The sequence below is a fragment of the Mirounga angustirostris genome, unplaced genomic scaffold (assembly GCF_029215605.1).
Source record: "Mirounga angustirostris isolate CCGP_5_RB_7025 unplaced genomic scaffold, mMirAng1.0.hap1 SCAF_16, whole genome shotgun sequence".
NCBI classification, from domain to species: Eukaryota; Metazoa; Chordata; class Mammalia; order Carnivora; family Phocidae; genus Mirounga; species Mirounga angustirostris.
Window position 1 is genome coordinate 51,715,049 of NW_026991724.1, and position 20,951 is coordinate 51,735,999.

The 20,951-nt window shown below is 55.5% G+C and overlaps 1 protein-coding gene across 6 annotated transcripts; it reads right to left on the reverse strand.

The window, feature by feature from the left end:
- Nucleotides 1–7,453: 7,453 nt before the first annotated feature.
- MEIS3 (Meis homeobox 3) lies at nt 7,454–19,872 on the reverse strand. Of its 6 annotated transcripts, none has more exons than XM_064582033.1 (13): nt 19,262–19,872; nt 17,366–17,547; nt 17,016–17,175; nt 16,870–16,920; nt 15,834–15,884; nt 15,504–15,602; nt 13,146–13,257; nt 12,811–12,959; nt 11,922–12,055; nt 11,646–11,704; nt 11,455–11,538; nt 10,787–10,849; nt 7,456–8,952 (listed from the first exon to the last, which is right to left on the reverse strand). In XM_064582033.1, exons 1-12 carry the CDS (start codon nt 19,271–19,273, stop codon nt 10,800–10,802), a joined length of 1,143 nt encoding a protein of 380 aa, XP_064438103.1. In that variant the 5' UTR covers nt 19,274–19,872; the 3' UTR covers nt 7,456–8,952; nt 10,787–10,799. The 6 variants fall into 6 exon arrangements, with proteins under 6 accessions (XP_064438105.1, XP_064438104.1, XP_064438103.1 ...); XM_064582032.1 differs by having other exon boundaries at nt 7,457–8,952; nt 15,504–15,653; nt 19,262–19,871; XM_045891838.3 differs by having other exon boundaries at nt 8,464–8,952; nt 11,922–11,998; nt 19,262–19,868.
- Nucleotides 19,873–20,951: the final 1,079 nt, after the last annotated feature.

Here is a 20,951-nt window from a genome sequence, read left to right on the forward strand (position 1 = left end):
GGAGAGCAATGCATGGTTGTGTGGGGGCAGGGATCAGAGCCTAAATAGAAGCCACGGCAGGGGTTTTAACCAGGAAGGGGGTTACCACGGGGATGGGGGGCTGACGACAGCCCGGGAGGCTGGAGCGGCAGGCTCCGGGCCGGGCCCTCAGGAGCGACCCCCAGGACGACAGCACAGAACCCTCGGAGGCCAACGCCGGGACCGCTGGGTGCAAGAACGCCCGGCCCCGGCCGGGACCCTGGGGTGTCTTCTGCACCCCCCGCCCCCCCCCGTCTCTGGAGGGGTCCGCCTGCCGGAACCTGCTCCGCGGCCAGAGTCCGGCTGCGGGGGGCGCCGCCTCCAGCCTCCGCCGCCAGAGGTGAGGGGGGTCCCCCTGCCCTGAGCAACACGGGCGGAAACGGAGAAGGTGCAGAAACGCGATGGAAGGAGAAGAATCCACCGCGATCCGCCTTCCCGGGCGCAGCCCCCAGCGCCTTTCTCTGCGCATGCGTCTCCCGACTCGCACGCACTGGTCAAGGTCGTGTGGCGCCCTTGGCCGGTGGAGCAGTTCCCGGAGACAGATCCCAAGTGTTTCCCCAGCTCGCTACACATTCGTCCGAAAGCGGACTCTTTACAAATGGCGGTGAAACGGCCCAAGTGGAGACACCCCACTTGTAAATGCCCGCGTCCTGCTCCTGCGTCTTTGGGCTGCTTCGGTCTCTCTTAATTTTCCAAACAGCGCGACAGCGGACGCCTTTGGGTGCATCGAGGGGTCTCCGCTTCTGAATTGCCGTTTTTGAAAAGACTTTCTCCATGATGGGAAATTCGGAGAAGCTGGAAATAGTAAGAAGGGAAAAGAATCCCCCGGAATTCCCCGCACCCGAGAGGCTCTGGGCGCCCGTGTGTTTGATGAGCGCCGCACGGACGGCGGCGGGTCCTGTTTGCTTCCGTCCACAAGGCATCTGCACATAAACACGGCCCGGTTACTACCCGCGCGCCTGTCCCCTCGGTTAGTGGCCGGGCCTGCCCGGGGCCACGACCGCTTCCTTCCATTCTGGTCTGGTCCCCCCGCCTCTGCACGATGCCTCTCCCCAAACTTCCGGCCGTTTCCTTAGGGCACGTTCCCAAGAGTGCAATTAGTCGGGCAAAAGGTGAGAGCATCTATGAGTGTCTCCTTCATCCCCACCCCGTTTCACCAACCACCACCCCTGCAACCCTCAGTGTGTTCTCTAGAAGAATCTGTTTCTTGGTTCCTCTCTTTTTCTGCCTTTGCTCGTTTATTTTGTTTCTTAAAGTCCACACATGAGTGAGATCATATGGTATTTGTCTTTCTCTGACCGGCTTATTTCACTAAGCATTATACCCTCTAGCTCCAGACATGTCCTTGCAAATGGCAAGATTTCATTCCTTTTTATGGCTGAGTAATATTCCTTTGTATATGGGTGACAGGGATGAAGGAGCACACTTGTCCTGATGAGCACTGGGTGATGTACAGAATGGTGGCATCATTACACTGTATACCCAAAACTAATAAAACACCCGTGGGAAAAAAAAAAGTAACACGTTACACTTAGACGCACACACCCACAGAGCATTTCTGATGAGTCTTTGGCACAGACTGCAAGTTTCCCCTCTTTAACCACCTGCATTTCTGTCCAACTTACAAGGGACACTGCGTGCATTTTGGTACAGTAGCAAACACTCAGTGCGGCCTACTGTGTGCCGGGCACTGTTCTGGGAGATCGTCTTGTATTGATACAGAGCTGGCTCCTCGTTGTGCCTGGCTGTATAGTGGCCCATTACCTGGATGGGCCGAACATTTATCTAACCAGGCCCGTTTGGAGAGACGCTTAAGCAGTTTCAAATCTTTTGCTCCTACGAATATAGCTGGCATGAAAATCCTTACACGTGGATCATTTCCAGATATGTATCTGTAGGATAAATCTCTGGAGGTAGAATCACTGGTTCAAAGGAAGGTACATTTTAATAGGTCATTTGATGGATTAGCCTACCTGTCCTCTGTACAGGCTGTGGTGACTTACATTATTTTTATTTTCCCTGATCGCCAGCAAGCCCAAGCATCTTTGCATATCCTGGGCCATTTGTATTTCCTCTTCTGTTGGCTCAAATCCTAGACTCTTTGTCATTTTGTTATTGGTCTGTAGTAGCTCTTTATATATTCTGGATCTTAAGCATCATAGATGTTATAAACATTTCTCTCAGTTTGCTGCTTGTCTTTTGGCTTTATGGTGACTTCACTCAACATTTTTAAGTTTTTTAGTAGTCAAATCTCTCTCCCGTTATGACCTCTGAAAATGCCTTCCCTGACCCATGGCATTAAAAATAGAGAAATAAATGGCTTATGGGAGAAACTAACCTCAGAGCTTCTCCCACCCACTGTCCAGCCAAGTCTCCTAAGAACATTACAGCTTATCGGACTGTTCCTGCTTTCCCCCTTTTTCAGGTTAAAACATAAATTAATGTCCCACTGGCACGAAACAGAGTTCTTTTTATTTGTGTGTGTGCCCATGCACACGGGTAGGGAGGTGCTAAAAATGGAAGCTCTCCAGTATCTGCCAAAAAGACTCAAGCATCCCCTGGGTTCAGGCCCAATAAAACCATGCTAGGGCGTGAGTCTGAAGGAAACTGCCAGAAGAAGGGAGAAAACTCTTAACGCGCAGATATGGCCACCAGGGCATTCGTCCGAATTGAGAAGTTCATATTACCCGTCAGCCCCCTGGGGAAATAGGTCTGCTCTGAAACGTGCACAAAAACTCCAGGTGGGGCTGTAGTCTGGCCATTCTCACAACTGCATGAAATAAAGCTCCCGGACACCTCCCTTTTCACCCAACAGATTGGCCCAAATTAAAAAGATGGAGGATGCTCCCTGCTGGCGAGGATGTGAGGAGAGGGGCACCTCCAGCCACCCTGAGGGGAATTCGCACTTCAATTTCGCAGCATCTTTCAAGATGCAAAGTGTGTGTGCACTCACTCAACAACCTTGTAAAACTTTCTCTTGAAGCGTAAGGGCCTGGTGAATTTCCCCAGGACACAAAACACGCCTGGCCACCAGCATGCAGACAGAAACAAACCATGGCCAGCCCGGGCCCCCAGGGCGACCAGCACTCTGACCCCTCACACCATCGCCTAGCGTTGCCCGTTCTAGAACCTCATAAGAACGTGCTCTCCTATGCCTGGCTTCTTTTGCTATCCTGTTGCGTGGAGCTGTGGTTTATTCATTCTGTTGAATGAATTCATCACACTTTAATCTGTTCTTTTGTTGATGGGCAGTTGGCTGGGTTCCAGCTACAATAATAATGCCGCTATGGACACACAGTCCGTGTGGCTTTGGGTGAACCCATCTGTGCCTTTCTGTGGAGTACGTGCCCAGGGCTGGAGCTGCTGGCTCACGGGACACACAGGGGTTCAGTGTTAGCAGATTCTTTGCAATGGCCTTCCAGAGTCGTTTTACTAATGTATGCCATGCATAAGACCTTTGATTAGCCATGCTAATGATACTGTAATATTTATTGCAATTGTACTTGCATTTCCACGATGCCTAATGATGTCGAGTATCTTTTCATGGGCTTATTAGCCATTTGTTTATCTACTTTTCTTTTTTTAAAGACTTTATTTATTTATTTGACAGAGACACAGCGAGAGAGGGAACACAAGCAGGGGGAGTGGGAGAGGGAGAAGCAGGCTCCACGCAGAGCAGGAAGCCCGTCGCGGGGCTCAATCCCAGGACTCTGGGATCACGACCCGAGCCAAAGGCAGACACTTAACGACTGAGCCACCCAGGCGCCCCTGTTTATCTACTTTTCTTAATTTATTTTGACTCTTATAAAGGAGTTGTCTTCCTGATTTGAAAGAGTTCTTTATATTACGTATATAGTTTACAGGGAGCCTGCTGGCTCAGTTGGTAGAGCATGTAGTTCTTGATCTTGGGGTCGGAAGTTCGAGCCCCAGGTTGGGTGTAGAGTTTACGTAATAATAAATTTTTTAAAAATATATATACGGTTGAGGGGCGCCTGGGTGGCTCAGTCATTAAGCGTCTGCCTTCGGCTCGGGTCATGATCCCAGGGTCCTGGGATCGAGCCCCGCATCGGGTTCTCTGCTGGGCAGGAAGCCTGCTTCTCCCTCTCCCACTCTCCCTGCTGTGTTCCCTCTCTTGCTGTGTCTCTGTCAAAAAATAAAATCTTTAAAAAATATATATATATATATATATACAGTTTATATATTTATATAATATATATAGTCCTTTATATATATGTGTGTATATATATATACACACATATATATAAATTTGTCATGTGTGTAGTGAGTATTTCCCCCAAGTCAATGCTTGATTTTTTAATTTCTTTCACCCTATGACCTCATTTTAACTGGCTCATCTGCCAAGATCCTATCACCAAATAAAGTCACATTCATAGGTCCTGGAATTAGGACTTGAGTATATCTTTTTGCGGGACACAATCTAAATCCTATCATCCCCCTCCCCCGTAATCCACCCTCTGCATGGCCGCTCAGCACAAAGCACACAGAAGACTCTGTCCTTTCTCTGCTCAAAATCCTTCCGAGACAATGGAATAATATCCCGCCATAAAAAGGAACGAAGCATCGAGACACACTACAACATGAAGGAACCTTAAAAATTCTATGCTGAGTGAAAGAAGCCAGACACAAAAGACCATATAGTGGGGGTGCGCTTCAGCTCAGGCCCTGATCTCAAGAGTTGTGAGGTCAATCTGCATCGGGATCAGCACTCAGCATGGAGTCGGCTTGAAACTCTCTCCCTCTGCCCCTTCCCTCTTTCTAAAATAAATAAATCTTAAAAAAAAAAAAAAAAAAACCCATATAGTGTATGATTTCATTTCTATGAAATGCCCAGAGCAGGCAAATCCATAGACCCAGAAAGTGGATCATAGCTGCCCGAGGTTGGGAGTTGGGGTGGCGGGGGAGTGGCTGTTGAGGGGTAGAAGGTTTCTTTCTTGGGGTAATGAAAATGTTCTACAGTTGGGGCGCCTGGGTGGCTCAGTCGTTAAGCGTCTGCCTTCGGCTCAGGTCATGATCTCAGAGTCCTGGGATCGAGCCCCGCATCGGGCTCCTCGCTCTACGGGAGGCCTGCTTCTCCCTCTCCCACTCCCCCTGCTTGTGTTCCCTCTCTCGCTGTGTCTATCTCTGTCAAATGAATAAATAAAATCTTTAAAAAAAAAAAGAAAATGTTCTACAGTTGATTATGGTGATGGCAGCACAACTCTGAATAGACTAGAGCCATCGAACTGCACACTTTAAATGGGAGGGTTTTAAGGTAGTGAATTACATCTCAATAACGCGGTTACAAACAAACCCGCCTTGCATGGCTCCCCAGCGCCCTCTGGAGGGAGCCCGGGCTCACTGCCTGCCCCACATTCACCGGCACCCGAGCTGAAATGACCCAGAGTCTCGCTGTCCTGGAAACAGAGCTCCCAAGAGCCTACAAAGCTACACGCAGAGAGACACCGCCGTGGACTCGTTCAAGGAGGCCCCCAGTTATAAAGATGACCCGCTTTGCCACACAATCCCCCCCAGACTCAGGTAGCGACGGCCAGAATCTCATAGTCGCAAACACACGAGCTGGACGGAGGCACGACGTGACAGACGCAGCCGGGGACCCGGGCATTTGTCGGGGACACGCGGGCGCTGGGCGGGGACAAGCTCAGCCGCGAACACGCTCCGCGCCGACCGCCCCCCGCCCCAGCCCGCCAGGCCCCGCCCCCCGGCCCCGCAGACCCGGAGGGGTCCCCACCTCCCAGGGCCCGAACCCGCGGCGGCCGCTGCTTCCTCACCCCAGGAAACGGGGGAGGTATTTTTAGTTACAATTAACCTCCCGCCCAATTTCCCTCCTCCCCGGTGGCACATCCAATTGGTTTAATTAGAGAGGACTCAGCGAGAGGCATTTACGGTCACCGAGCAGGTGGAGGGGGAAGCGGGAGGGGAGCTGCCTCTCCCCCCTCGCCCGTGTCCCGGGTTCCCCCATCCCCCCAACAGGCAGCGCCTCAGGAATGCGCCGGCCTACCCCTCTCAACCCCCCGCCGCCGACCTCGGCCCGGCCCCGCCCCCTCCCCAGGGCCCTCCCCGACCTGCGCTCGCAGGAGGGCCGGGAAGTCCTTCCTGCTCTCTATCATTCATCCATGCCACTTCAGTCCTGCGGAGTTTGGCGGGAAATAAACACGAATCCTCGTCACCAAAATCATAGCTAACACAGAGAATAATAGTTCATGTTAGGCCCTTTCAAAATCAGACTCTTAGAATTCTATTTTTTTAAATAAAAGGGCGCGCGGGCGGAGTGCTTAGCACGCGGGCTTCAGAGGTGCCAGGCTGCCGGTTTGAATGGAGATCCAAACTCTCCAGCTGTGTGGCCCTGGGTGGGCTCAAGTTCACCTCTCTGGCCCTCGGTTTCCTCATCTGGGAAATGGGGACAGCCATCGCACTTCCTTAGTGGTAAGGGCGTACCAGGTGGGTAGGTACGGAGCTCCTAGAACGCAGCAGGTAACTCCCACCCCCACGCCGCTCTATTATTTACAACCTCCTGTCACCTCGCAGTATAAACCATGTGCTCGTTTGCTCAGCCCTTTGTGGGGGTCCCCCACACTAGGACGCCAGCTCCCGAGGACAGGGGTCTTCGCCTTGCTCACGGATGAGCCCGGAGAGCAGAGTGCGGACCCTGGAGACACCTGTGGCCTGAGTGAATGAGGCTCAGCTGCCCCGTTTCCTCTGCCCTCCACCAGTTGTCCCCTGCGCACCTGCTGCGCGCCGCGCGCTGGCAGGGCTGAGGTTCAAGCCAATACGGAAACAGGCGAATTAGTGACAGAGAGAATTCCAGGGAGGGGACGTTAGGAGGAAAAGGGATGGGGCAATAAAGGAGCGGCAGACAGAAGAGGGGTGCTTTGATTGGGCTGCTCCTGCATCTTTGCCGAGGGGATTCTGAGCTGGGGAAGGTGATCCAGGGCAAAGGGAGCCGCCAGGACGGAGGCGCAGAAGGAAGACTGAGCTATTTGCCACAAACAAGGGTCCAAACCCAAGCAACTTACAGTTTGCACTGAGCTCCACGGCGTCTTGGGAACAAAACAGCCGAATCGGCAGACCCTGGAGTTGGCAGCAACTGAGGCTCCCACGAGGGAGGTTAGATCCACGTGCACTTCGTTGGGGAGGGTAAAGGCCTCTGTGGGTCACAGGCCTAACAGGGCCTCAGTTTCCGTGTTTGCATTATGAGGGTCCAGAGGCTGCTGTATCTTAGAAGGTGTGTATGTGAGGGGTGCCTAGGTGGCGCGGTCGGTGGAGCCTCAGACTCTTGATTTGGCTCAGGTCAGGATCTCAGGGTCGTCGGATCCAGCACCCAGAGTGGGTGCAGTCTGCTTATGCCTCTCCCTCTCCCTCTGCCCCGCCCCTGCCCCTCCCCTAACCCCACCCTCACGCGCATGCTCTCTTTCTCTCTATAATAAAATCTTAAAAAAAACGAAGATGAGTAGGTCAGTGAGTGGTGTTTGGAGGTGGGCTCTGAGGGTCTCGTGCGTCCAAGCGCGGGTCTGCTCAGTCCAAGTGAGGATCACGGAGCTGGTAGGGAGCAAAGCGGGGATTTGAACCCCGGGCATGTTGGGCTGGAGTCTGGGTTCATGACCTCTCTGCTGGGCAGTCTGCTGGTCTGTTGGCCACACATGAATGTTTCCAAGGACAGCCCTGGGTAACTGTGTTTGTGTCCCTTGGGACTGCGAGCCACAGTGTGGGAGATTAATGCAAAAGTGGCCATTTTTCTTCATCCCTCCCCATGTCCCCATCTCTTGTGCTGTGAGTTTGCAGCCCCCCATCCCCAGCCTGTAAGGGGTGGAGTCTATGTCTCCTCCCTTGAATCTGGGCTGGCCTTGAGATTTGTGGCCAAGATAATGCAGCTGAGATAACCAGGTCAGACCTGAGCTGGGGCCTCAAGAGGCCACAGATACACAGCAGAACCCTGTTGAAGTTACAAGAACTGCCCAGCAGAGCCTAGTAGATTAGCCCATAGAATTTTAGCCCGTAGAATTATTAGCCCTAGTATTTTAGCCCATAGAATAATGAGCTAAAAAATAGTTGGCATTTGAACCACAGAGCTTTGGAGTGGCTTGTTACACAGCAATAGCTAATTGATAAAGAGTGCCTGAGGACAGTGAGGATTAAGAGTACCAATGATTGGGACGGCTGGGTGGCTCAGTCGGTAAAGCGGCCGCCTTCAGCTCAGGTCATGATCCCTGCCTGGGTCCTGAGTTCGAATCCCGCATCAGGCTCCCTGCTCAGCGGGAAGTCTGCTTCTCCCTCTGCCCATTTCCCCTGCTTGTGCTCTTGCTCTCTGTTTCTCTCTCTCTCTGACAAATAAATAAGTGAAATCTTTAAAAAAAAAAAAGAGTATCAATTATTATTATAATTGGTGATTCATGAGCTTCAAATTGATGAGAATTTGAATCTCGAAAGAGACACAAGAACTCAGATTGGTGCCTTTTTGTTTTTAAGACTTTATCATTAAAAAAAAAAGGTAGAAGACTTCCATGAAGGGAGGTAGGGGAGAGAAGGGGTGGGGAGTGGGCTGGGAGGACAAGGGGACCTCTTCCAAATGTCGGATCCGGCTGACCCTCCTTCCCTGACCTCCCCAGCCCACCGCCAGTCCCTTCTCTGGCCTGGAGGCGGGGGACCCCCAGCCACCATCTTCTGAAGACCCAGGCCCGGGATCTCAGCTTGGGTTCCAGGCAGAGGTGAGGGCAGAAGCGGGGCACAGGGTATGGGGGCCTTGTCTTTGTCCTTGAGAGACCCTCGAGCGGGCGCTCACGCCCCCATGTCCCAGTGGGGCCCCAGGGAGGTAGGCATTGCATTGGGGGCCTTAGGAGGTGGGGTCCTGAAGTCAGAGGGCCAGGTGGGGACCAGAACCAGGTGTGAGCCTGGTGGTCACAGTCCAGAGGCTGGAGTCTGTGGAGAGGGGACGAGAGGCCACGTCAGGAAGTGGAGAGGGGTCTGGCCCCACATCAGCCCCATAGTGAGAGGAATGCAGAGGGAGGGAGGGAAGCAGAATAGAAACAGAGGTGGCAGAGAGAGAGATGAGGTCCTCTGACACTCAGACCAGGCCACACCTGTCCTCGGTTGGTCAGGCCAGAGCTGAGACCCCCACCGACCTGCCAGGCTCCGGACAAACATGTCCATCTCTCCTTCCCAGGCTCCATGCCTAAGCCCTCCTAGGTCTCCACTCCCATCTCCCAGCCTTTCTGTTGGCCCCAAGTTCATTACTCACCCACCCATCCTGCTGGCGCCAGCCCAGCCCAGTCCTCCTTCCCCCTCATTGGTGTGTAGGCAGTGGTGATGGGGGCGGGCTGCTGTCTCATAGCCATGAGTCTGCTAAGTGCACTGGGCCTTTGCATATGCTATTTCCCTCCTTTCCTGCCTCACTCCTTCCATTCTCCTGGTCTCAGCTCCCAAGTTCCCTCTTCCAGGAAGTCTTCCCTGAATGCCCCCAGCCTGGGTCTGATGCCCCCTCTGGGCTCCTCCAGTTCCTGGGTTCCCTCATCCCAGCCCTGCTCACTTTGGGTCATCACTGTCTGAAGACAGGTCTGTCTCCCCTGCTGGACAGTGGGCCCCGTGAGGGCAAGGCTGGGCTGTCATGGTCACTGCTATGTCCCAAGTACCAGCCAGGCCAGGGCCAGGCACAGAAGTGCTCAGGGAATGTGCATTAAATGAATGAAGGAATGAAGAGGTGCTAAACTAAAGAGTCTGGACTGCATCTAGAGGGCACTAGGAAGGCACAGAAGAGTTTTAATCCAGAGAGAGTCAAGATCTGATTTGTGTTGTAGAATTTCCAGGCAGCCTCTCAACCCTGGGTCTTTGCACATGCTATTCCTTCTGCTTTTCTGAGCTGAGTGAACCTGCACAAGTGAACTCTTCTTTCTGAGCATCAATTTTCTCAACTGTAACATGAAAATAATATTTTCTCCCTCTTGGGGTTTTTATTAAGACTAAGTGAGAAGATGCTCTAAAGCCTTAAGACATGGGAGAGTAAAAGAATGTACCCTACTCCTCTGCCCCCCACTTCTACCCAGTGAATTCCTATTCATCCTTCAGTGTCCTACTCCGAAGTCACTTCCTCTATGAAGTCTTTCCTGATATCTCAGAGATAGGTGATGTCTCTCTCCCCTGAGCAAACTGTGTTTTATTGTTTCAGCTGTTGCTCTGTCATTCTTTCCTGATGTCCACTTCCTCAAAAGCCCAAATCTTCTCAAGAGCAGGACCCTATGTGAGGCTGCTCAATATGCTGGAGATGTATGAATGGGTAGGTGTGTGGATGAATGGGTTTGTAGGTGGGTGGGTGAATGTATGGAGGTGGACATATGAGTGGGCTGATGTATTTTCTGATAGATGACAGGTAGTAAATGCATGCATGAATGGATCATGGGTAGGTAGGTAGGTGAGTGAATGCGTGGATAAGTGGGTGGATGTGTGGGTGGGTGGATCAGGGTGGAGGTGGATGGATGAGTGGGTAGGTGGGTGGATAGATGAATGGATAGGGAGTGGACATTTGTCTGGATGGATAGTAGGTAGGTTGATGACTGATGGATGGATAAATATATAGACAGACAAATGAGCAGATGGATGGATGGATGAATCATCTCCCCAGTAAGCCTTGGAGAACCCTCAGTTCAGGGACCCATGCTGACCCTGCTCTGGGTGAGCCCAATATTGGAACCTGGAGGTCTTACCAAGGTTTGAGAGCCATACAACCCCAACCCAGAACCCCTAGACATTGGACACTCACACTTGTCCTGAATCTATAGATAATGCCACTCTCCTTCTAAGTTCAAACTCATTCCCATCGACCCTGGAAGACAAAAGAGGAAGATTGTGAGTCTTCACCAGACATCCCCATATGCCCCTAAATCTCTCCCACCTGCTCCTTCCCCAGGGGATCCCTCTATCAGGACAGACTGAGTCATCATTTAAGAAAGTACTAGTCCTGGGATGCCCGGGTGGCTCAGTCGGTTGAGCCTCTGATTCTTGGTTTCAGCTCAGGTCCTGATCTCAGGGTCCTGAGACTGAGCCCCGCGTTGTGCTCTACGCTCAGCACAGGGTCTGTTTGTCCCTCTCCCTCTGCTGCTCCACCCCTACCCCACCTCCACCCAGCTCGTGTGTGTGTGTGTGTGTGTGTGTGTGTGTTGCGTTCTCTCTCAAATAAAATAAATAAGTAAATAAAATCTTAAAAAAAAAAAAGGTACTACTCCTTTAAGGAAAAGTAGAACCTTCCAATGGATGGGCAGGGCCTGGAAAGAAGCACCAGGAAATCTGCAATTGCCTCTCCCGCTCAGCTGTTATGCAAATGAAGTACTGCATTATTCATAAACTTAATCCCAGAAGGTGGGACATCTCCATTAAGAGGAGGGGCCTGGTGTGTTGGGGGCATGGCTTAGTTAAGGGGCGGGGACTTACCTGGAGGTCTGACAGTCATGTGCGGCTGAGCTTCCGAGTAGCCCCCCATTGGCTGGCCCTCTGGGCTGAAGACTGCACTCTGACCTGGGAGGGAGGTCGAGGGGTGCAGGCTGAGCCCCAGGATATGCGGGTCCCAGCTTGGATACTCCCCAGGGAACATTAGGCCCTCTCTCCCCACCTTCTCCCCGTACCTGTGCGGTTGGATTGATCGATCATTGGTTGCACGATGCGTCTCCGGGCGTTAATGAACCTGGGAGGGGGTTATGGAAACCGAGCAGGGTGTAAAGAGGGAGTAGGAGAGAGGCAGAAATGAACACACGGAGACAGCTGGAAAGAGAGGACGGGGATGGGGAGGGGAGAGGAGAGGCTCCCAGGGGCTGCGGGGCCTCCTTCAGCACCGCGGACAGCGCCCGGCCTCCCACCCCGGGCTGGCCCACGGACCCGCACAAACCTCCTGGGCCACTCACCAGTTGTTGACTTGCAAGATGGTGAGCCCTGTGTCCTGCGCCAGCTGTTTCTTCTGCTCCTCCGAGGGGTATGGGTGCTGTGGCCACCAGCAAGAGTCACCCTGCCTGCCCAGCAGCCATCTGGTCCCCAAGGCCTGGCCCCATGAGGATGGTGAGCCCAGGCTGGGGCAGGGCCGGGAGAGCCAGCTCTTCGGAGCTGCTCTAGGCTCCCCCAGAGCCCAGTGGAGGGAAGCGGAGCCAAGCTTCGGGCAATTATGCCTGTGGGCGCCCCTGCCTCTTCCAGCCATTAGAGGCTAATTGGCCAGCTCTCATTAGGGAGACCGAAGCTCGGGGTGGGGTCTCCAACACCAGAAAGGAGGCAAAGCCCAGCATGGGGCCCTGTCTGAGTCTCTGTCAGGGTCCTGGTGCATGTCTCTCTCTGTCCCGGTCTCTGTCCCTCTGTGACTCAGTCTCTCCCTGACTCTCTTCCTGTATTTTCCCGGCTCCCTCCACGAGGCAGCATGCTGCACTGGATAAGGCCAAACTGCCTGCATCTGAACACACTTCTGGCTAGGAGACCTCTGGGCTCCTCACCTGCAAAATGGAGCTCCTCACAGCCCCATCCTCATAGGCTCTGTTTGGTGATGATTGTGGAGGGGGCGGGATGTGAATGGGTGGTGGGTTGGGGGCAGGACTGAGTGAGTTCAGAGCCCTAGCAGCACCTGGCACGCAGCTAGTGCTCATGGATGCTTGCTCTTGTTAACCGCCTCCCCTTGAGATTCGCCCTCAGTATCTCCCCCATGCCTCAGTCTCCCATCACTGGGTCTCTCTCACGGCCTCAGTCTCTGTGTGACCATCCTTCTCCTTCTCTCTCTATGCCTACCCTGCACCCGGGCTCCAGGGCTCTCACCGAGAGGTGCTGGAACAGCCAGGCTCTCATGATATTGGTAGCCACCTTGGGGAAGATCCCCCTCTTCTTATTCCGCCGTCGCTCCTGGTCCAGCTCCTCGTCCTCTCCCCCGGAACTGGGAGAGGCCACGCTTGTGTCTAGTCCGTCTCCTGAGGGAGGACAGGCATGCTGTGCTTGTGGGCAGTGAGCGGGGGGACCAGAGGGACCCAGAACCCTCACCCAAGAGACTGCTCCACACCTCTGTCATCCTTGCGCCTCTGGAAGTCCTACTTGCTGTCTAACTTCAATTCTCAGACCAACTCCCACATTTCCCCTCCACCTCCCAGGCGTCTTACCTTGGTCACTGGAGTTGTCCCCACTCTGGGAGGCTAGGCCCCCACTGGATGGACCCGGGGTCCCCAAATGTACAGACCCGCTGTCCTCATGGTCTCTAATCCATGTATTATTCTGGAAAACAAGAGCTAGAGGTCAGTGCCAAGGCTTGGGTGCTCTATAGCGTAGTGGCGGAGACCATGGGCTCTGGGACACCTGAGTGTAAAGCCTGTCCCTGCCTTTCCTGGCTGTGTGACCTTGGGCAAGTTGCTTCAATTCTCTGTGCCTTCGTTTCCTCAACTGGAAAACAGGACAACTCTCCCTACCTCACAGAGCGTGGAAAGGACTCAGTGAGTTCATTCACATAAAGACACATAGCAATCGCCCCATAAAAATGAGCTTATACAGATCCATGACAGCTTATCTGAAATCCTTGGGGACCAGCAGTGTTTCAGAATTCAGAACTTTCCACATTTTTTTTTAATTTATTTTTTAAAGTAATCTCCAACTCACGACCCCAAGATCAAGAGTTGCATGCTCTACCGCCTGAGCCAGCCGGGCGCCCCTAGAACTCTTCGCATGTGTAGACAGTAAATTCGTGCACACACTGTGTATTTCATAACACCCCCAGCAGGGTCTGGGGCTTAACCTCCTCATCAAACTCATTAACATTTCTGCAGCAAGATGGATGAATATTTAACTAAGTGGAATAAATAAAGTCTATAAATAGCCTCTCATTAGTTCAGGTCAGACTTTGCTGCCAAATGAGTTTGCACTAAACTTACGGGGGATAAAAAACAACTTTCAGTTTTCAGCGACAGGGAGGGAGGTGTCTCTGAATTGCAGATCGGGGGAGTTCAGGCTGTGCTTTCTTTATGCAGACTCCGACACACTTTGAAGAACTGGACAATGCATTGGATCTGCCCTCGGCCCCAGTTCCGTGTCCTGGAGGCTGACCTACCTGTATACACTTCATCAACGCCCTTTGTCATTCAGTTTCAGGTTCAGCTCAATTGTTGGGAGGCAGACTGGGTGGGTTCAGCTCTTGTTGAACCCCAGGGTGCCCCACCTGCCCTATTGATTACCCTCAACCCTGCCTGTTGCTTTGTAAGCAGCCCTCCCCACCCCCCCCAACATGGCCCATTGCGGGTGCATCATCTATCCTGCAGGGGCCGGGCTGGAGATGCCACAGCTGAGAAGGTTTCTCCAGGTGTGGTATGTCTGTGTGGAATTGTGTGTTTGATTGCATGATGGACGGGCGAGCGAACTGCGGAACCATCAGTCCGAAGGCTTTTGGGCTTGGCTGCAAGGGTCGCCTCCGGCTCTTCTAGCGCTGGCTCTGATGGGACGCTGTGGGTGAGCGTCCACAGCAGTGTGCCCGAAGCTGTCTTGGGATTATTGTGTGGCAAGTGTCAGTGTGCCCATGCCTGTGTCCCTCTCTGAGATGGCCAGGTGGCTGTATGTGACCATCACGAGGCCACAGTGTTCTAAGTCTGTGTCTGGTGTTCCAGGGCTGGGTTGTCTTCTTTGTGAGACGGTGTGTGTGGTTACCACGCCAGTGGCTTTGTGTCTACACTGGGCTGGAGGATTGCCATGGTGTGTATCGGAGGCTGCCTGAAAATGCGGAATACGGCGATGCCTCTGAGTGGGGCTCTTGCTGCGCATGTGCAGATTGTGCGCTGTGGGGCCGAGGGTCCCCGAGGCCCGTCTGCGACTGCTGTGCGCAGCCGACCCGAGTCTGTGTCGGGGTACGGCCATGTGCCTGTATCTGGGGCAGGGGTGGCCCGGGTCAGGCTCCGCGCGGCTGTTATGGGGCTGCCAACAAAACGAGTCCATCTGCACCTGGGGCCAGGGGCTGTCACGCGGTGAGGGTGGCTCACGTCTGAGTGAGCACAGGCCCTGTGCTCGTGCAGCTCTGGGTCTAAGTGCGGCGCTGTCCAAGTCTGTGCGGCAGGATCTGAGCCGTTTGGCTCCGTCTCCACCGGTGTGACTGTTGTGTGGCTGGGCGTGCTCTAGAAGTGCGGGTCTCGGTCAGGCTGTGCGACGCAGGACGCTGCTCTGCGGCTGGGATGTGTGTGCTTGAGTAGGGGGTATTCGCTCTCATCCAGCTGCGAGGGCGAGCGGCTGTAACTGAGCGTGCGTGGCTGTGTCTGAGGCTCTGTGCGTGCGGCTGCGCCTACGTGTGTGCGTGTGTGCGCATGCGCTGCCATCCAGCTGAGTCCCGGTCTGCGCAACTGTTGCGTCGTTGGCGCATGCCCAGTGGTCAGGCGTGTCTGGCTGAGGCTGCGGGGTGTGTGTGCGCGCCCTCCCGCTGCAGCCCGGCCGTGTCTGCTCGCGGATTTGGTTGCGGGGTGATGCCTGGTGCCCCTTCCCCGGCCCACCTGATCCGGGAGGCTGGGGCAGGAGGCCGGGTAGTCCTCGAGGTCCTCCCTGCAGCCGCCATCCCGATCCTCGATGACCAGGTCGATGGGCATCTTTCCCTTGAGGCAGGTGATGTAGCGGTGACAGAAGTTGTCGCACAGGTCGTGGACCTGAGGGGGCACCGGGGTACTGGGGGGGCCACCCGGGGGCCAGGGCTGGGGTGTAGAAGGATGGGGGCAGCATTCTGCTCCAACTCCAGTGGGCAGAGGGCCTGAAGGAGGGGTGGAAGTGGGGAGAAGGGGAGGGGTGGAGGGCAAGCAAGGGTGTGAGGGGAAGTGAGAAGCACTCACCTTCTCCAGCTCCAGCAGGTGGAAGCGGAGCACCTGAATGGCCTGTATCATCTGAAAATGAAGACAGGAAGAGACAGAGCAGGGGAGAGAGGGAGGGATGGAGGGAGAGGAGGAGGGAGGGAAAGAGAGGGAAAGAGGGAGAAAGAGGGAGAAGGACAAGAGGAGGAGGAGGAAGAGAAAGGAGAAAAAAGGAGAGAGAGGAACAGAAAGAGTGAGATAGAATGGCAAAGACAGAGGACAGGCAGAGAGGGACAGAACCACAGGGGCAGAGAGCAACAGGGAACAGACACAGAGACCCAGAATTAAGGGAAGATGGAATGTCAGAGAGTCAGAGACAGAGAAAGAGAAGCAAGAGGTGGAAGAGACAGGAAAGGATCCATCGCAAGAGGAGTGAATGAAGTCTGCTATAATAAAAATATTCCATCCTTTGCCTGCTTGCCCCTTGCTCCATTTCCCACCCTCTGACTGTAAACTACATTTCCCAGAGTCCTTTGTCAAAAAGGTCAGCCAATAGGAAGCCCTGGCGGGAGCTGGAAAACAAAAATAAGGGAGAAGCCAGGGTATTTCTCCTTCCCTCTCCCTCTCTTCTCTCCTTTGCGCTTTGTCCCTGCACTCATCTTGGCATGGGCTCTGTTGTCCTGGCTGATAGAACAGCTAGCGTCTACTGAGTCCCTCTTCTGTGCCAGGCATTGTTCTAAGTGCTTGACTCTTGTTAGCTCATTATATCCTCACAATAGCCCTATGAGATAGGAATTGTTCCTAGCTACAGATGAGGAAACCGAGGCACAGGGAGATTCAGCTACTTGTCCTGGTTCACAGAACTAGTGAGTGGCAGAGCTTGGATTTGAACTCAGGCCATCAGTCCCCATTCTCAAACTCTAGGCTATACTCATTGCAAATGGGCCACAATTATCACTGTTTGATCAAGTGGGTCAGGTGATCTCTTCTCTGCTCCCACAACCAACCCCGGGGCTATGGAGGGTGGGACAGGAGACCCCTGCGGAGGAAGGAGCACTGGGGAGGGCGCAGGTCTCACCAGATTGTCCAGCTCCGGGTTGGAGGAGAAGAGGGGCCTCTCAGAGCGGACCTGGGAGGAAGAGAGAGACCAGGGAGGGGGCGCCCTGTCTTCAGCCCACCCCTCCTCTCTGGCTGTCCTGGCACACAGCAGATGGGGGTGCCCACCTGCTTGGCAAAGGCAGCGATGTCCTCGTTGAAGGAATCAGAGGAGCATACATCACCACCTGGAGGTGTGCCCAGCCCAGCCCCGGCCCCATCCCGGGGCGAGCACGTGGCCAATTCACATTTCTCAAAGACCAGGGCCAGCAGTGGGAAGAGCGGGTGTCTGGGGGAAGCAGGAGAGAAGGTTCATGAGGGAAAGCAGGGGACATGTGGAGTATGGAGCACCTGGGAGAGGGACAGAAGACCCAAGGGAAGAGATGGAGAGATGAAGACAGAGCAAGCGTGTCAGAGAGACAGAGAAAGGGGCCCAAATCCCAAGACCCCATGGAACCTTCAGTCCTGTCCCCACTCACCCGTAGATCTCATCCTTCTCCCTCCTCAGGCCATCACTGTCCAAGCCCGGGGGCTGGGGCTGGGGAGGCCGGTGGGGGCCATAGGGCCCGGGGGCTCTCGGTGTCGAGGGCACTGCCTCCGAGAAGCCAGCCAGGGCTGCGGTGCTGTCCACGATGCCTCGGTAGTGGGGCAGCTCATCATACTGGGGGGAGGCAAGAGGGGGAGAGCCCCAGGGAGGCATCAGGAAACCTCCCTACCCTGGCATCCAGGAGATGCCCCTCCCTGCCCCCCAGAACCAGCCCTTTCGTTCCCCGTGTCTGAACCCTGCCACCTTTAGACCGCAGACATCATATGGAGCTCTCTGGGTGGGTCTGAAAGCCCTGTCCCACGGTCTTCTCTTATACCCCTGGCCTGTGAAAAATGTTCCATCAGAGATTCTTGATGTGTGGGCAGAAGGGTCCAGAGGAGACAGACTGACCCAGGTCTCAGGTCTGAGGATCAAGGTGGGGGTCAAGGATCAGCTGATGGTAACTCCCAACTCCTCCCAGAGTGAGGAGGGGAGGGGGAGAGGGGAGAGAGCCATGGAGAGATTCAGATAGAGACTAGGAGCAAGATACAAGAGAGAGACAGAGGGTAGGAAAGAGAGGGATGGAGAAGAGAAGATACAGGAGCGAGAGAGAGAGAGATGCTCACTCATGGACACTTCCCACAAAAGCAGCGCATCATTTATGCATAAATGTAAGTCTACACTGTCACTCCCCCTTCAATTTCATCCCACAGTTGTCAAATATGTCCATCTGACTGTACATATTTAACAACTTGTCACACCCCACTCACCATGTGAATCCACCCCTCCACACACACATACACACACAGAGCCAAACACCAGACACAGCAATGCAGGAATGAGTCGTTGAATGAATGAATGAGGCATTTAGCGCATGTGTGAATGAATGAATGAATGAATGAATGAATGAGGCAGGTAGCACAGCGCCTGGCACACATTCCATAAACACTTGTTGAACCCAAGTGGAACCCCGCACAACCGCACAACCCACTTGTGTGATCAGCCCCAAAGCGAACCACTGTCATCACAAAAGCAGGCACGCTGGGGAGGCCAGAGGGGCCTTAAACCACCCAGGCTAAACCATCTCCTTGGGCTTGAGGAAACAGGCTCAAAGAAGCCACGAGACTCAAACAGAAGGATGCAGGCATTCCTGCCATGGGTCGCTGGCCCCTGCCCCTGACGGGTGCGCGCCGATGGCTCTGTGTGTGTATGTCCCTCTCTCCGTCTCTTTCTCTTCCTCCTCTCCTAACTTCTCCCGAGCCCCGAAGTTGAATCCAACTGTTCCCTGCGAGGATGTACAATGGGGTCCTCACAGCCTGCCATGTTCCCACACCCCTGCACCCCCAAAGGTGCATACTCACCTCCTCACCTGAACTCTGATCTCCCCATCCCCAGGACCATAGAAGAGAGAATCCCTCGGCCCAGCCTGGTGAGACCCTCCCTCCCCTCCCAGTACTGTCCCCACCCCTAACCCTCAGGAGGACTTGGAACAAAAGTAGACCGGGGAGGAGGACTGGGGAGGGCAGAAGAGGAAGGAGGGGGTAGGAGAAAGGACCTGAGATGGAGCAGGAGACCCAGGGGTGGAGGGAGGGGGAGACCCGGAGCAGAGACAGGGGAGACCCGGGGATAGAGAGAGGAGGAGACCCAGGGGTGGAGAGAGGGGGAGACCCGGAGCAGAGACAGGGGAGACCGGGGGCAGAGAGGGGAGGCAGAGAAAGAGATGGAGGAGAGGGCGGGACGGGCTGACGGGGGCCGGGGCGCCGGAGTGGGGCGGGGGGCGGGGGGCGGGCGACGGAGGGACGGGGTGCGCGGCCGGGCTGGGGCACGGGGTGCCCGCCCTCAGACCTACCCTCCGGGCCATGGGCTGATGCCGGCGGCAGCTCCCGGGTCCCTCCAGGGCCTGGCCGGCGGGGCGGGCGCAGCCCGGGGCAGCGGCCCCCGACGGGCCGCGGTGCGGACGCCAGGGGGTGGGGCAGGAGACCGGGGGACCGGCCCCCCCACCCCCGCCGCCGTCAGTGGCTGGCGCCGGGCAGCGCGGAGGTTGCGTGCATGGACCCCCGGCACCCTCCCCCCGCGGGGGTCAGGACGAGGGGCTCATGCCGGCGGGGGCGGGGGTGAGCGGGGGGTCGGGCCCCCGGTCCTTTCTCCCCCCCCGGGGTCCCGGGAGGATCGGGGCGGCCCGAGGACGATGGACCGGGAGACTGGGGAGACCGGGGGTGGAGGGAGACTGGGAGGGGGCGCGGGCGTGGGGCCGGGGGGCGCGGGGCACGGGCGGGGGTGGCGGGGGCTCCCCGCGCGGGGTCCCGGCGGCGGCAGGCCGGACGGCTGCCGGCGGCTGGATGGCTTGGTGTCTCCCCGCCTCCCCGTCTCTCCCGGTCTCTCCCGGTCTCTCCCTCTCTCTGTGGTCACATCCGGAAGTTCCACATCGAGATGCTTAACCCACTGTCCGCCGGTGGCTGGGCCGCGGGCGGGGCGGGCGGGGCGGGCGGCCCCTCCCTCCTCTCCCCTCCTCCCTTCTCCCCCCCTCCCCCCCGCCGCCGCCCTAGGGGCGGCCTTTGTGTCGGGGTCTCCCCGGGTCCCCACCCCGGCTGCCCCTGTCCACGCCGCCCTCTCCCCGCACCCGGCCCGGGCCTCCTCTGCCTCCCGCCCGCCGGCCGCCACAGGTCTCTGTCCGCCCGCCCGCCCCCGCTCCCCAGCCGCGGAGCCTCCCGCTCCCTTGCTCTCCATGTCCTTCCCTCTTTGTCTCTCTGTCTCTTTGTCTCTCTCTCTCTTTGTCTCTGTCTGTCTGTCTGTCTCTAGGAGACAAACGTGCAGACAGAGGAGAGAACTGAAGGCTGGAAGTAACCAAACCCCATATTTTAGTTTCTGTTCTTGCTCTGGGCCCCCTAACTTCCCTCCCCTGGGAGCCAAGGATGCTCATGTGCCTGTGTCTGAAGCCATCTGTGTGTGTGTGTGTGTGTGTGTGTGTGTGTGTGTGTGTGTGTGTCTGGTCTGGGGCAATGCCTGGGGATGTGCGTGTGTTTGCAGGGCTGTAGCTGTCTCTGCATATGGTGACTCCTGGGGCTGTGTGTCTGCCTGAGTTCGTACACACAAAATCCGGACCTCAGTCGTCAGAGCGTCAGCCCATGCACGGTGTGTGTGGGAGGGCCGTGTGTGCATGCGCATGGGGGGTTGCACAGGTGTGCAGGCCTGGAGGTGTCCCTCTGTCCCTCTGCCCCGTTTTGACCCCTGCCTTTCACAAGGGTCTCCCCTGCCCTCAGTTTGGGCAGTTTCTGGAATCTGCAAGGTTGAGGGTAAATCATGTACCCACCTGCTCGCATATCTGTCTGGGAGCCGGTCCGCGGTTTTTATCTGGTTCCTGGAGGATCTGGGACCCAGACAGCCTTTGCAACTGGTGTTCCAATGAGACGTAGGAGGGTTCTGCAACAAAAGTTAATATTGAGCTCTGACTGTGTGCGGGGCGGTGTCCTGGAGACATATCAGGGAGAAAAGACAAACTTCCTGGCCTCCTGGCACTCACGTTCTACTGGGGATGGTTG

Excerpts from the sequence above, each read along its gene's own strand:
- MEIS3 (XM_064582032.1), bottom strand. Across the intron at positions 15,654-15,833 it reads ACCTGCTGGAGCTGGAGAAG|GTCCACGACCTGTGCGACAA; the intron begins GTGAGTGCTTCT and ends GTGCCCCCTCAG. Across the intron at positions 10,850-11,454 it reads CATGACTGTCAGACCTCCAG|GGTCGATGGGAATGAGTTTG; the intron begins GTAAGTCCCCGC and ends TTTGTCTTCCAG.